This window comes from Hypomesus transpacificus, chromosome 8 (assembly GCF_021917145.1).
Source record: "Hypomesus transpacificus isolate Combined female chromosome 8, fHypTra1, whole genome shotgun sequence".
NCBI classification, from domain to species: Eukaryota; Metazoa; Chordata; class Actinopteri; order Osmeriformes; family Osmeridae; genus Hypomesus; species Hypomesus transpacificus.
Genome location: NC_061067.1, coordinates 2,176,032 through 2,190,525, shown reverse-complemented (window position 1 = coordinate 2,190,525; position 14,494 = coordinate 2,176,032). Strand labels below are relative to the sequence as shown.

Below are 14,494 nucleotides of genomic sequence, written 5' to 3'. Positions count from 1 at the left end.
GTTTTTTCAATTTCTAGGCCTACACTCACCATGAGGAAAGTCTACTAGTTTGTTTAAGTATGGTATATGTGATACCGATTAAAAGCAATAAGAAACCAAATGCATAATCTAGTTAATTCACCAGTGAGATGTTTCAACTTATCAAACCTTTGACGCGAATAGCGGTTAAATTGTACGAGGATGTTTCAGGTTCAATACACTACGTTCAGAAGTTGATGGAAGCGCATTCCGTAGCGGACACACTAGGAACCGCAGAACATAGGTCAACGTATCGAAGTTATTTTACTTTTAACACCCAGTGTAACTGAGAATAATTTGCACTGATTTATTTGTCTGGTAAATGTATCACACTGAAACATCTGCCAATGATTTTAAGCCTCAGAAACTTCAAGTCCCACAATGCCACATGATGAACGCGAACCCCGTGCCAACTTGGAAAGTACGGAAATATCCCTACTTTCATTTTCAGTTTTTAATGCTGACTAACAACGACTGCTTTTCCGTGCTGTGCATCATTCACAATTAACAGGTAAACCACTAATTTCTCACACTGTTTTGTGTATTTGCACGATATTGTTGTGACAATGTCTAATTGTGTACACAACTTGTACACAACAAAGTGATTTCCCTTTTCATTAAAAGAGACGATGACATCCATAGACATCCGCCCGGAGTCGAAGAAACAGGTAAGAATAGCGACGTTGTCTTCTTTTAAATTCACTTCAAAGTAACTAAATGAAATTATCGACAGCCGAGATGGATACCAAGACAGCATAGTCTGCCTAGGCAGCGTTTTAGGAGCATAGTTCCCCGTGTGTTAAGTTAACTGATAGTAAAGTGTTAGGCCATGAGATCACCAGATGGAACTCGACCCGTCTGACCCGCAGTGGAGTGAAACTACCTGTCAGACAACTCGGACACAGTCAGAGTTGGGTGTCTGTAAGTGAGATATCAGTGATACAGTGATCACTCTCCTCCTCTCCAAATACCACACTACAGGTCGATGACTTCTGCAAGCAACTTACCAAGGAGGTACATAGCCAGTTTGAACAACTTAAGCACTTCATCATGCATAACTACGAGCTTTTCATATTTAGGAAACACATCTGTCCCCTGTGTCATACAGGCTGAGGCCCTGCTTACAGGCTTCTTCCCTCAGAAGATTGTAGAGATGGAGATGCTGCTGAAGGTAAGAAGGCAGACAGATTGTAGAGATGGAGATGCTGCTGAAGGTAAGACAGCAGACAGATTGTAGAGATGGAGATGCAGCTGAAGGTAAGAAGGCAGACAGACACCTGACGCTCCAGCGGCAGGAACACAAGCGCTCAAGACTCACAGGAGACATGAAGTCAGGCTGTTTATGATATTGTGATGTTGGTGTGGATGTTCTTCAGAGCTCGCTGAGCCTGGATAACCTGGTGACCTTGAAGGCTCCTCTGGACATCCCCATCCCTGACCCTGTGAAGGAGGAGGCCAAGAGGAAGAGGAAGGAGGAGGTGGAGACACCACACACACCCCCCCCCCCCCCCACACACACACACACCCTCCCCCCACACACACCCTCCCCCCCCCTACACACACCCTCCCCCCCACATACACCACCCTCCCCCCCCACACACACACACACCCTCCCCCCACACACACCCTCCCCCCCCCCCCCCCCCCCCCCTACACACACCCTCCCCCCCACATACACCACCCTCCCCCCCCCCCCCACACACACACACCCTCCTATCCATGCTCTAGTGTAAGCCTCCAGCCAGAGGCCCTGTACTGACCCTCTTCTCTGGATCCTGCAGAAGGAAGCCAAGGAGGGCAAGAAGGGCAAGGAGGACAAGGAGGACAAGGAGGAGGAGGATGCAGGTGAGAGGGGGAACATGGTGGTACCACGCTTCTGCTGCTGTACAACAATCCTAATATCCATCTTATGTATTTTGTTTTTGTGTAAGTGGCACAAGGCTACCCCTGTTCTCACTGTCATGTGATCTCTGTCAGGGGGGGGGGGATCTCTGTCTAACAGTGAGGCAGTGATTTATATTGGGAAAAGGGTGGGGGTGTTCAACGATGTATAAAAGCCATTGTTGATGGCCTTACAGCAGGGATTGTGTGGAGTCTGTTAAGTAGTAAGCTGCTGCATTACAGAAGTGCTACATTATATTGGACATAAAGACAGGGTTGTGGTCTTCTGCCAGGTCCTCCCTGCGGCCCAATCGCCTGTAATGAGAGGGTGGAGCGTCTGCTGAAGGAGATCAAACCTCAGATCCAGACCCTCAAGGAGAAGCTCAACACAGTCAGTTGTTTACCTCGCTGCAGAGAGTAAATCGTGAAAGGATATGAGTCATATTTAAGTGTATTTTTGTGTCCCTGTGCTCCCAGGTATCCATGTGGGTTCAGCTCCAGATTCCCAAGATCGAGGATGGAAACAACTTTGGCGTGGCTGTACAGGTGAGCTGTTAGGATACGTGACCCTGACTACCATAACACTGTTGAACTGCACACCTCTGATCCAGTATTCCTACATGTGGCTCCACAGGAGAAGGTGTTTGAACTTCTGACCAACACTCGTACCAAGATCGAGGGATTCCAGACGCAGATCTCCAAGTAAGATGTGATACTGAGAACACGGGTGTTAACTGATGATCTGGTGTGTGTGTGTGAATATGCTGACGTGTTCTGGTGTGGTTAGGTACTACAGCGAGAGGGGCGATGCTGTGGCCAAAGCATCCAAACAACCTCACGTGGTCAGTATTCCTGCGTGTGTGTGTGTAATTGTACAGTATACGTGTGTGTGTGTACAGTATACACATGTACACCCAGACCTGCTGGCCTGACTTGTGTTCCGGGGTCTCCAGGGAGACTACAGACAGCTGGTGCATGAGCTGGACCAGTCCCAGTACTGTGAGCTGAGAGTGGTGGTCCTGGAGATACGTAACACATACGTAAGCCCGGGTCACTTCCTGTTTCCCTCCTCGTACTTCCTCCCCCCTCCAGCAGGTTGTGGCCATGCAAAGCTGTTAGCAGTGACCAGGGGAGGAGCCCCTCATTACACAAACAAAGGACTCAATTGAGTACACTGAACAGATGCAACGTTGAACAATTAGAAAATATCGAATTACATTTCATTGAAAGGAATTAATTTAAATTCACTAGGCACCACTGTATAGATTTCACAGGAGAATGTATTACAGAGGTATTTTAGGATCTTTTATTTGAGGACCAAAACTTCCCATGACTCAGTGATGTCATTAATCTGCCTGTAGTTCTATCTGCCTGTAGTTCTATCTGCCTGTAGTTCTATCTGCCTGTAGTCATCTAGCAGATGGTGCCCTTCTCCTGTTCAGTCTTTCTGGTGGCAGATCTGCCCCTTGCTGTGTTCCTCTGTTTGATGCGTTTGGTGACGAGGCAGTTGGGGTGAGATGAAAGGCTGCTGATGTCATGATGCTGTTCTCCTGCTGCTGTCCAGGCTGTGCTGTTTGACATCATCGACAAGAACTACGACAAGATCAAGAAGCCCAGAGGAGACAGCAAGGCCCTCATCTACTGAGACACACACACACACACACCAACACACACACACCAACACACACACTGTCCAGATGTGTTCATTTGAAATACCACGGACGATCTGATATATAGAGACACTGACTCAGTAGTGTTTAGTTTCACATTTTAATTTCCCCAGCCGTTAGTAAATAGTGTTGTATTAACCATTTTCAGGCTACAAAATAAATCTGTGAGATTTCTCGTTACTCTGTGAATTGCCAATTTTTGTTGCCGAAGTGTTAAATTATGTGAAAGTGAAAACAGATCAATCGTTTACCTAAACTAATGAATAAGCCTTGAGTGATCCCTCAAATTCGTCTGATGTGGGAGTGAGGTATTAATGATATTAAATCAAATGTAAGGTGACATAAGACAGTTTCCCATGCATGAACCCTTCTCTGAGGACTGAGGACTAACATTTCAGAGAAATTAAAAGCGGTGAGTCTGAGGGGGAGAGAAGCTGTGACCTCACACCAGATGAAGGAGGGTTGGCAGCCAACACAAGCCTCCATGACCTCTGACCCCCACAGACATCTCTGCAGTCCAGGCCCCTGCGGCAGAGCTATCATACCACGCTGTCGGGCCACACAGGTCCTAGAAAGAGTCGAGCAGGCGTGGTCTGGGCTACTCTGTTTGTCCGTCCGTATTTGTGAGGAAGAGTCCCTCTCCCGGCCTCCCTGGACACCACCAGCCTGGCCCCAGGCAGCACCACCCCCGGTACAGGCCCCTCCACATCAGGCACCCTACAGCGCCCCCCAGCAGCTGGGAGGGGAACTGTGGGAGGTGAGCCAGCAGGCAGATCAGCAGGCTGAGCCATAGAGCCAGCAGGGAGACACACAGCAGGAAGAGGAGGCGCAGCGGGTTCCCCCAGGGCTTCCCCAGGACCAGGCGGGGTTCGAACACGGAGCCTTCCTCAGCCAGGACCAGGCAGCACAGACAGAGCAGGAGGGTGTCTTCTCACAGATACCAGCCGCGCCACAGCAGGCCTGCTCTCAGACAAGAGGCCTTGCTCACCCCCGGGAGGAGCAGCAGGGGCTGGCACACCGCATCTCGCCCCAGGAACAGGCCCCCGGCCTGGGATAGAGGTTGAACCACAGCTCCAGGCCTCACGGACAAGCTTCCAGCCTGGGGAAGGGGTTGGTAGCAGCTCCCTGCAGCGTCCTCCAGACAGGCCAGGAGCCAGACACCCCCCCACCACATGGCTCCGGTGACAGCCACCCTGGAGAGGTGGCGGAGGGAGAGAGCGAGGGAGGGGCGGAGGGAGAAGGAGAGGATGAAGACGAAGGAGCTGGTGGAGATGAAGGTCCAGCCCCAGCAGGAATCAAGGAACTTCCTGGAGGGAGAAGTCAGGTTTTACTGCGAGTCAGACAGAACACTGCTGGATGCGAGATGAAGCACAGGAGCTCAATCACTGTTGAGATTTCTTTACAAAAAATAACTTCAATTTGTATTTTGTACACTCACAAAAACGTAATTAGCAACTTTTTTTCCATAAGCGTTGTCACAGAAGACTGAGGAGAAACAGTACTGAATGGTTTGTTGTTATAACAACAGCCTGTACTGACCTGTAGAGGAAGTGGTTCCTATTGGCAAAGATGCTGTTCCTGGACCCCCAGGGTCCCAGAGCCGGCCCAAACAGCAGCACTCCAGACACCATCAGGTCAAAATGACGCCTGAACAGTGAACAACGCAGGAACCCAGCCGCCACGTCTGTCAGCACCAGCAGCACCCAGGTGAGGAGGCTCAGACCAAGCCTCCCTGCCCGGCAGAGTTCACCAGCCGCCTGCTGGGATTTCTGGTTGACGTCAAAATGGTCAGGGTCCATGCTTTACTGCATGTCGCCCCCCCTTGGCTGTCCTGTCAGATTATACTGCCACTGTAAAAAGAAGAGGCAAAACTGTCCCACATTTTTGATGTAAAAAGTATTTTTTACAGAAACTTACGAGTCACTGCCTCGTAGTGCAGCTTCAAGCCCTGATGGGACACCAGAGAACCGTCCTGCTCAACAGTCAGAGAACTGGACCACAGATCACCAGGTTGTGGTATACGTCACATTTGGATGAATGCTAAATGAGAACATACAACAGACAGATACACTTACAGCTCCCCAGACAGTTTCATCCTGGTTTCGGGCTCACTGGCCCTGTGTTCCCCCATCCTGGCTCTTCAGGGTGTGGAGCTTCTGATTCTAATTTTAGAGCACTTACAACATTCCTCACGTAACAAAGCCCTTGGTGCATAGTGCTGAAGCTGTGTCAGCGGTCTGTCCAGATAGGCCTCCATACTATTCACCAGACAAGCTGCCTGGCTATTTAACAAGTGTAATTAGGTAATACACAAGCATAGAGATAAGGATTACCAGGAAGCAAATTCAAAGACAAAGATTAACATTTAAAGAAATATTTTATTTGTTATTGTAAAACATTGTTTTGAGAGTGAAATATGGACATTGAGATATAAATACACTCAAATCCCATCCACACATCTTCTACCCTTCACCCTATATCATCATCCCAGCACAAACACACACTCAAACCTTTCAACTGGAAAATGTTTACCTCAGGCTACAAAATCTTGCGTTTATTTTCCACCCCTGGACAATAATAACGATAAAATATGATACATTATTTATAATGAATTATTCCCATTATTCATGAATGATTCTTACAATTTCCCTAGTATTTATGACATACTTTTTTCATTTAATGTTAACATTATTTATGAAATTATTTTAAACAAAGCACCAGAAGACTGTCGTCATTAAAATCGACTTCTGAGGACCTCCAGACCAACACCCCCCCCCACAGCTTCTAACACAGCATGGCAGTGGGAACACATCCAAAAAAGGGACAAAAACGCTCCAATGTCACATGAAAACTCCATCCTTTCCTGCAGGTTTCTGAATACAATGTTATTATATGACTAACCCTAACCAGGGGACATTAGGAGGGCCACGTCAGAAGAATAACACTTTACACATCACACTTTATTATCCAGCATTGATAGTGTGAGCTTTAACATCTCGCTCTGAGAGACGCCCTCTCTCTCTCGACTGGTGGATCCTGCCTATGACATCACTTCCTGCTTTTCCTTGGCCCTACTCCCTCTCCCTCTCTCTGTCCTCGTTGAGCGGATGGGTCTGTCTGTGCTCCCACAATCGCACAGCACCATCCCACTGGAGGAAGAGAGAGGGGGACAGGGAGAGAGAGAGAGCGAGCGAGCGAGCGGGGATGAAAGATGAGAGAGAGGGGATGAGGAGGAGAAACAGAGTGAATCTGTGAGGTGTTCCCTCCATGTCCACCAGGTGGGCAGCTGGCCCAGGAGTGTTGCAGGAGGCCTGTACTCACAGAGCTGCTGATGATGCTGTCCTTGTAAGGGTGCCAGGTCACATCCCTCACACAGGCCTCGTGCTCCGACAGCCGGGACACAACGCTGCCGGTCAGCACGTCATAGACTGGACACACACACACACACACAGTTAGAGACACAGAGGGAGAGAAACAGTCGGATGGAGAAAAGCGAGACACAGAAACAGAGAGACAAAGACAGGCACACCCACACCCACATGCATGTTACATAGAAAGAGAGAAACAGACAGACAGATACAGACAGACAGATACAGACAGACAGATACAGACACACAGATACAGACACACAGACAGATACAGACAGACAGATACAGACAGACAGATACAGACAGACAGATACAGACAGAGAAAGAGAGAGAGACAGACAGAGAGAGAGCCAGCCCCCCGGTGACCTACTGATGATCTTGCCCGTGGAGCAGCCCGTGTAGATGAACCTCTGTCCGGTGGTGAACTCAGGAGAGAAGCGGCAGCGTATCAGAGTGTGCAGCACGCCGTGCCCCCGGTACGTCATGACCGACGTGTCTCCTGTCAGCTTGTGTCTCTTCAGAGCTGTGGGGGGGTTTGGGGGTGAAGTGTGTGTGTGGTTGGGGGGGTTTGGGGGGGTGAAGTGTGTGTGTGGTTGGGGGGGTTTGGGGGTGAAGTGTGTGTGTGGTTGGGGGGGGTGAAGTGTGTGTGTGGTTGGGTTGGGGGGGGGTGGATGGGGGAGATGGGCCAATGCCAGGTGAGCCAATGCCAGGTGAGTCAATAGACAGTGGCTATTGACAGTCTGCCCCCCCCCCAGGTCCCTCTCTACACCCCCCAGGTCCCCTCTCTGCCCCCCCCCCCAGGTCCCTCTCTACACCCCCCAGGGTCCCTCTCTGCCCCCCCCCAGGTCCCTCTCTACACCCCCCAGGTCCCTCTCTCCCCCCCCCCCCCAGGTCCCTCTCTGCCCCCCCCCAGGTCCCTCTCTGCCCCACCCCCAGGGTCCCTCTCTACACCCCCCAGGTCCCTCTCTCCCCCCCCAGGGTCCCTCTCTAACACCCCCCAGGTCCCTCTCTGCCCCCCCCCAGGTCCCTCTCTGCCCCCCCCCAGGTCCCTCTCTACACCCCCCATGTCCCTCTCTGCCCCCCCCCCCCCCCCCCCCAGGTCCCTCTCTACACCCCCCAGGTCCCTCTCTCCCCCCCTGCCAGGTCCCTCTCCCCCCCCCCCCCCCCCAGGTCCCTCTCTCCCCCCCCCCCCCCCAGGTCCCTCTCTCCCCCCCCCCAGGTCCCTCTCTGCCCCCCCCCAGGTCCCTCTCTCCCCCTAGCCCCTCCTCATCTCTCTCCCCCTAGCCCCTCCTCATCTCTCTCCCCCTAGCCCCTCCTCACCTCTCTGGGGGACCTGCTGCCAGCGGTAGTCCCAGTTCTGCTGGGTGACGGCCAGCCGGGATGCAGCCAGGCCCTCCCTTGGGGGAGAACCTCCTCACGTCCCACAGCTTGATGGACTGGTCCTTGGAGTTACTGATCAGGTAGCGAGCGTCACCCTGGTGGGCGGTACAAACCACAGAAACGTTTTCAATTATTTCCATTTTTTATTTTGAATCTCGTTCCACGTCACTGTGCTGTGGTGTGGACAGAAACTTAGGAGTAGGAGTGTAGTGATGTCGTTTCACTGTGCTGTGGACAGAAACTTAGGAGTAGGAGTGTAGTGATGTCGTTTCACTGTGCTGTGGACAGAAACTTAGGAGTAGGAGTGTAGTGATGTCGTTTCACTGTGCTGTGCTGTGGACAGAAACTTAGGAGTAGGAGTGTAGTGATGTCGTTTCACTGTGCTGTGGTGTGGACAGAAACAGGAGTAGGAGTGTAGTGATGTCGTTTCACTGTGCTGTGGTGTGGACAGAAACAGGAGTAGGAGTGTAGTGATGTCGTTTCACTGTGCTGTGGTGTGGACAGAAACAGGAGTAGGAGTGTAGTGATGTCGTTTCAGGCCAGCTAATAGGGATGGGCATCATTAATCGACGATCGATTAATTGATCATTAAGATCATTTTTTCATCTATAAAACTAATGCGTGTTCTGTTGCGTAGTGTGAGTCTTGAAGGAATGCAAGGGATTTCGCTATGTGGCAGCAATTAAACATTTTACCACACAAAGGCAATGTTTGGGAAATAACGCCACAGGCCTACTCAGTTACCGGCTAGTTTCCATGTATTTCAAAAGTAAACATGGAAGAGGTCACAGCAAAGTGTAGCGTGAGACCATTTTGACTTAAAAATGACTTTGTTCACTGCCAACACTGCGAAGCTGAGTATAAATACAACTCCTCCACGACTCAAATGATGTACCACTTGAAAAACGTACATCCGACCCTGGTTAGTGGCGGTGCATCCTGCTCTCGGTGTTAGCACGGAGGAGCTGCGATGCACAACAAGCAGAGAAAATTACCCAACGGATCTGCAAGTCCATCGAGATGGATATGGTACCCTTAAGAATTGTTGAGGGCAAAAGTTTTTCATGAAGCTCTGTTAATTAGCCGGAAAAAAAAACGAGGGTCAGTTGTGTTTGAGCACCGGCTTGTAGCTGTCGGCTCCGCTGCTAGGAGTACAGAAATAGCCTTTGCTGTGGATGAGGCTGTACCTTGCTGTGGATGAGGGGGGGGGGGGGTGTACCTTGCTGTGGATGAGGCTGTACCTTGCTGTGGATGAGGGGGGGGGGGGGGTGTACCTTGCTGTGGATGAGGGGGGGGGGGGGGGTGTACCTTGCTGTGGATGAGGGGGGGGGGGTGTACCTTGCTGTGGATGAGGCTGTACCTTGCTGTGGATGAGGGGGGGGGGGTGTACCTTGCTGTGGATGAGGCTGTACCTTGCTGTGGATGAGGGGGGGGGTGTACCTTGCTGTGGATGAGGGGGGGGGGTGTACCTTGCTGTGGATGAGGCTTTACTTTGCTGTGGATGAGGCTGTACTTTGCTGTGGATGAGGGGGGGGGGTGTACCTTGCTGTGGATGAGGCTGTACCTTGCTGTGGATGAGGGGGGGGGGTGTACCTTGCTGTGGATGAGGCTGTACCTTGCTGTGGATGAGGGGGGGGGTGTACCTTGCTGTGGATGAGGGGGGGGGTGTACCTTGCTGTGGATGAGGGGGGGGGGGGTGTACCTTGCTGTGGATGAGGCTGTACCTTGCTGTGGATGAGGGGGGGGGGGTGTACCTTGCTGTGGATGAGGGGGGGGGGGGTGTACCTTGCTGTGGATGAGGGGGGGGTGTACCTTGCTGTGGATGAGGCTGTACCTTGCTGTGGATGAGGGGGGGGGGTGTACCTTGCTGTGGATGAGGGGGGGGGGTGTACCTTGCTGTGGATGAGGGGGGGGGTGTACCTTGCTGTGGATGAGGCTGTACCTTGCTGTGGATGAAGGTGATGCCGTCTCTGTGCCCGGCCAGCTGACCTACGGGCTGGGGCCGGTCTTCACGCAGGGTGCGGCGGTCCCAGACCTTGCACAGCGCGTCATCGCTGCCAGAGAACAGCAGCTGGGAGGAGCTATCTGCAAACGCCACCGCGTTCACATCATCCTCATGGGCGTCGATCTGCAGGGGAGAAACGAGAGAGCGAGGGTGAAGAGTACAGGAGACCAGTAGAGAGAGAGACAGAGAGAAATGTATAGAGGAAGAGAGGGAAAGGGAGAAACAGATGGTAGAGGTCAGGCAGGTTGTGACAGTCACAGAGGGGTTCTAAGGAGAGTGTGTGTGTTTGTGTGTGTGGGTAGGTCTGCTCTCTGGTACCACTTAAAGGTAGAGGTGTGAAGCCACACTCACACACTGACCTTTAATGTTCTCTTGTTCTGTTCACGATCAAAGACATAGAGGCGGCCATCGTTTGCCCTGAGAGAGAGAGAGAGATAGAAAGAAAGGAGAGTGGAAGAGAGAGAGAAGCTTACATAAATGAGTCCTCTCCTAAGCAGCAGTCTGAAGTGGTGTGGAGCGTGTGGAACTCACCCTCCCAGGATCTCCTTCCCGTCCGTGGACGCGGCCAGAGAGAACACACAGAACCTCCTCTCGTCTGGGCTGCAAGACAAGACACGCCCCTCAGATCACCAGCTACACGGTACGATGAATTACCGGCTCATACAGGACTACAGCATGTACATCCGTTCTAGTGAATGAACTGTGAGGATTCCTAATATTGTGCTGGCTGGCTGGCTGGATGATAAATGCAGATACAGCATCAGGATTAGAAGCCACAGCTGTATGTGTGAGCGAGTGATGATCTGAGGGTGGTGCTGTGAGAGGACCTGAGGGTGGTGCTGTGAGAGGACCTGAGGGTGGTGCTGTGAGAGGACCTGAGGGTGGTGCTGTGAGAGGACCTGAGGGTGGTGCTGTGAGGGGACCTGAGGGTGGAGCTGTGAGAGGTGGTGCTGTGAGAGGACCTGAGGGTGGTGCTGTGAGAGGACCTGAGGGTGGTGCTGTGAGAGGACCTGAGGGTGGTGCTGTGAGAGGACCTGAGGGTGGAGCTGTGAGAGGACCTGAGGGTGGTGCTGTGAGAGGACCTGAGGGTGGTGCTGTGAGAGGACCTGAGGGTGGTGCTGTGAGAGGACCTGAGGGTGGTGCTGGAGAGGTGTTGCTGTGAGAGGCGCTAGGAGGGAAACACTCACTTGAGGTCCAGCGCCGTGTGAGTTTCACTGTCTCCCTCAATACTGCACACATGAACTGCAGGGGGAGAGAGACAGCAAGTCAACACCATCAAGACTACCATATTATGCTCCAGCTGGGTGATTTTCTTTTAATGAAAGAAGTTTGTTTACTTCTTATTTGATACACCGTCAACTATTAGCCAAACTGCTCTTCTACTCAGTTCTACAGTTACTCTGTGACTGTCATTGCACCCGTGGTAGAGCTGACCAGCCCGGTGTGGCCCACAAGGTTCTAGATGGTTCCCTAGCCTTACTGTAGTCAGACCAGCTGGAGTAGAGCACGCAGCTGGCATCAGGGGAGAAGCACGCGTCCAGGACGCTCCAGCCCACATCCCTGGCCTTCACCGCCCGCTTCAGACTCAACCCACCCCTGCTGGTGTCATACAGGCGGATGTTCTGGTCTGGGGGGATGACAGACAAGGAAGAAATACAGACAGACAGGAGGATTAGTGACCCATGGGATTAGAAAATGTGTCAAAGTGAGTTCTTCAGTCAACTTGAACAGAAGCAACGTACATACGTACAGACTTGTGATATCAGCTTAGTTTAGAAAAAAGTGTTAGTTACCTTGGCAGGCAGAGAGGAACATGTTGCCATCCTCACTGTAAACCCCGCAGAAGGCTTTCTGTCTGTAGGTGTCTTTACACGACACACAGTTGGGCAGGAAGCTGAGGAGACGCACCTTAATTTGTTACATTTTCAAGACAGTAAAAGTGTTAATACCTTCCTGCTGTGTACTCACTGTGAGCGGATGCGGCTGCACTCCCCATGAGAAAAACTGGAGCCAAGACACCTGCCTTGTTCCCTCTGCAGAACACAACCCAGGATAACTAACTAGGACCACACGATAACCATGAGAGCACGATATCTCGGATAACAGGAAAGTATGTCTGAACATGACACGATAATGAGACAGATTCTGACCCAGTCTTATGCGGTTTAACACAGCCTGCTAAAGGGGGCAGTACCTCTGTGAGCAGGTTTAACACAGCCTGTTAAAGGGGGCAGTACCTCTGTGAGCATGTGTGTGAAGCTGTTTCTGCCCCTCAGGGTTGAGGAGGCGGTAGCCAGGAGGATCTGGGTCCTGATCTCACTCTGGTCCACGTCCTGAGTGTCTGGCTGGGAGTCCACTAGAACACAGGAGCACAGGCCTCCATCAGCACAGGCCTCCATCAGCACAGGCCTCCATCAACACAGGCCTCCATCAACACAGGCCTCCATCAACACAGGCCTCCATCAGCACAGGCCTCCATCAGCACAGGCCTCCATCAACACAGGCCTCCATCAGCACAGGCCTCCATCAACACAGGCCTCCATCAACACAGGCCTCCATCAACACAGGCCTCCATCAGCACAGGCCTCCATCAACACAGGCCTCCATCAACACAGGCCTCCATCAACACAGGCTTCATGACACTATTACATTTTGTAGTGAAAACCCACTCCTATCTAAGACAAGTTTTCTTTGTTAGTGTGAACAGCACAAAACATCATCAGGTGATGACTGGTGTGTGAAACAACCTCTACGTTGTCATGGTTACCTGGGGGGTTGTAGCGGTCTCCAAGGCGACCCTCCCACGCTCCATCGCTGTCCTCGTCAGAATCCGAGTATGACTGGACAAGCTGCAGCCCGGTCGCCCCACTGCCATGGACCAGCCTCACCTGGCCCCTGCACACAAACACACCTGTATTGCCCTGAACCTGCAACCTCTTGATCTAAGATCAAAGGCCGTTGGATCTTACCTCCTCAGTAAGTAAGCCAGCACTTGCGCTAAATCAACGTCCTCTTCAGCGGTAGACTGTCTCTCTGCAGCTCTGCGGCCCCGCGTGCCGCTGCTCTGGTTGGATTCCTGATCAGACTGGTCTGGGTTGCCGCTGGAACCCCGACCGCCGGACATCCCAGAACTGGACTGAGAGCCCATAGACCGAGAGTCTGGCGAGCACAACAATGTTGAACGGAAATGTTTATGCCCAGAAGGTGTCAAACACCGCGCCCTCTCTCTCGTTCGTGCGACCACACACACACTTATATGAATACAAGCCATTATAAAAGCCATTTTTCTGATCCATACACGCACACACACACGTAACAATCTCTTCGGCAGTTTACAATTAATGCGCAGTATGTGGATAGTTGAGTAATGCACGGTGGAGGTCTTCCCTCGTCCTTGCTTAACAGATTCAACAACAAACACATTTTGGATTTAAAATTGAACACTACACACACTGTTAGTAATTTTATGTATAAAACATATAACATGTAAATTAGGGTTGAACTAGCAGCTAGAACTAAAGATTGATTATAGACTGTAACTAGCGTTAGCTAGCTAGCTACTGTACATACCCCTATGTTATTGTCGTTGACAGTTCCTTGGAACCAATTGTACTGGAAGTTAAATTCTTCGTCAGATATATCGATACAAGTTAGACAAAGACAAAAGGTGTTATATGTGAGAAATGTTTTCAATCTCGATTTTGTCCAAACTGGAGTAGTTTTTCTAGCCCAGTCCGTGTTGCGCCATGTTGTTTACAAAATACAAGCCCTCTTCACGAGCCCCTGCACTTTGGCAGTCACATGATCAACTATCGCGAGGAGGGATCAAACCACTAATTTGTTTGCCTCGTTGAAACCTCTCTGTTTGTAGCTAAAAGTTTAACAGAAGTTTGATAAATATTGGTATAACTCAATGTGTCGGCTGAAATGATGATAAAATACACGATACAAATGAAAGCAGTGTTCTCAAACTGCAGCACTAACTTGATCACTACAGACGAGGCCAGGCCTAGTAGTGCCTACGTCAGCACGTGGAGTCTGTTTTGATCACCAATCAGAGGACCGTTTCGTAATTGAAAAGGAAACACAACTTTTCGGTGCTAAACATCTAGCATATGCTACATGTTTCAATTTTTTATTATATGAGAGGTAGGCTATGTGCCAAATGTCTG

The 14,494-nt window shown here is 51.0% G+C and overlaps 3 protein-coding genes across 5 annotated transcripts; 1 reads left to right on the top strand and 2 right to left on the bottom strand.

Moving 5' to 3' along the window:
* The first annotated feature begins 425 nt into the window (after window positions 1-425).
* On the top strand, window positions 426-3,749 carry psme1 (proteasome activator subunit 1). Of its 3 annotated transcripts, none has more exons than XM_047024454.1 (12): window positions 426-529; window positions 643-686; window positions 1,000-1,032; window positions 1,127-1,189; window positions 1,395-1,496; window positions 1,800-1,863; window positions 2,193-2,290; window positions 2,377-2,445; window positions 2,534-2,601; window positions 2,687-2,741; window positions 2,853-2,939; window positions 3,464-3,749. In XM_047024454.1, exons 2-12 carry the CDS (start codon window positions 648-650, stop codon window positions 3,542-3,544), a joined length of 759 nt encoding a protein of 252 aa, XP_046880410.1. In that variant the 5' UTR covers window positions 426-529; window positions 643-647; the 3' UTR covers window positions 3,545-3,749. The 3 variants fall into 3 exon arrangements, with proteins under 3 accessions (XP_046880410.1, XP_046880411.1, XP_046880412.1); XM_047024455.1 differs by having other exon boundaries at window positions 480-529; window positions 621-686; XM_047024456.1 differs by lacking the exons at window positions 426-529; window positions 643-686; window positions 1,000-1,032; window positions 1,127-1,189 and adding an exon at window positions 1,203-1,232.
* A 97-nt stretch (window positions 3,750-3,846) lies between these two features.
* Window positions 3,847-5,826, bottom strand: LOC124470528 (fat storage-inducing transmembrane protein 1). Its single transcript, XM_047024450.1, is given in 3 exon segments — window positions 3,847-4,876; window positions 5,109-5,419; window positions 5,645-5,826. Coding segments are annotated over 2 exon segments (969 nt in total). The 5' UTR covers window positions 5,369-5,419; window positions 5,645-5,826; the 3' UTR covers window positions 3,847-4,167.
* A 101-nt stretch (window positions 5,827-5,927) lies between these two features.
* On the bottom strand, window positions 5,928-14,310 carry dcaf11 (ddb1 and cul4 associated factor 11). Its single transcript, XM_047024444.1, is given in 16 exon segments — window positions 5,928-6,718; window positions 6,891-6,997; window positions 7,308-7,460; window positions 8,258-8,339; window positions 8,341-8,412; window positions 10,260-10,445; window positions 10,682-10,739; window positions 10,854-10,922; window positions 11,510-11,564; window positions 11,803-11,949; window positions 12,116-12,216; window positions 12,291-12,355; window positions 12,560-12,678; window positions 13,090-13,217; window positions 13,292-13,481; window positions 13,893-14,310. Coding segments are annotated over 15 exon segments (1,599 nt in total). The 5' UTR covers window positions 13,471-13,481; window positions 13,893-14,310; the 3' UTR covers window positions 5,928-6,640.
* Between the last annotated feature and the right edge of the window lie 184 nt (window positions 14,311-14,494).

Coding starts and splice junctions, on each gene's coding strand:
- psme1 (XM_047024454.1), top strand. CDS start 648: ATGACATCCATAGACATCCGCCCGGAGTCGAAGAAACAG. Junction 1,864..2,192: donor CAAGGAGGAGGAGGATGCAG/GTGAGAGGGGGA, acceptor GTCTTCTGCCAG/GTCCTCCCTGCGGCCCAATC. Junction 2,602..2,686: donor TTCCAGACGCAGATCTCCAA/GTAAGATGTGAT, acceptor TGGTGTGGTTAG/GTACTACAGCGAGAGGGGCG.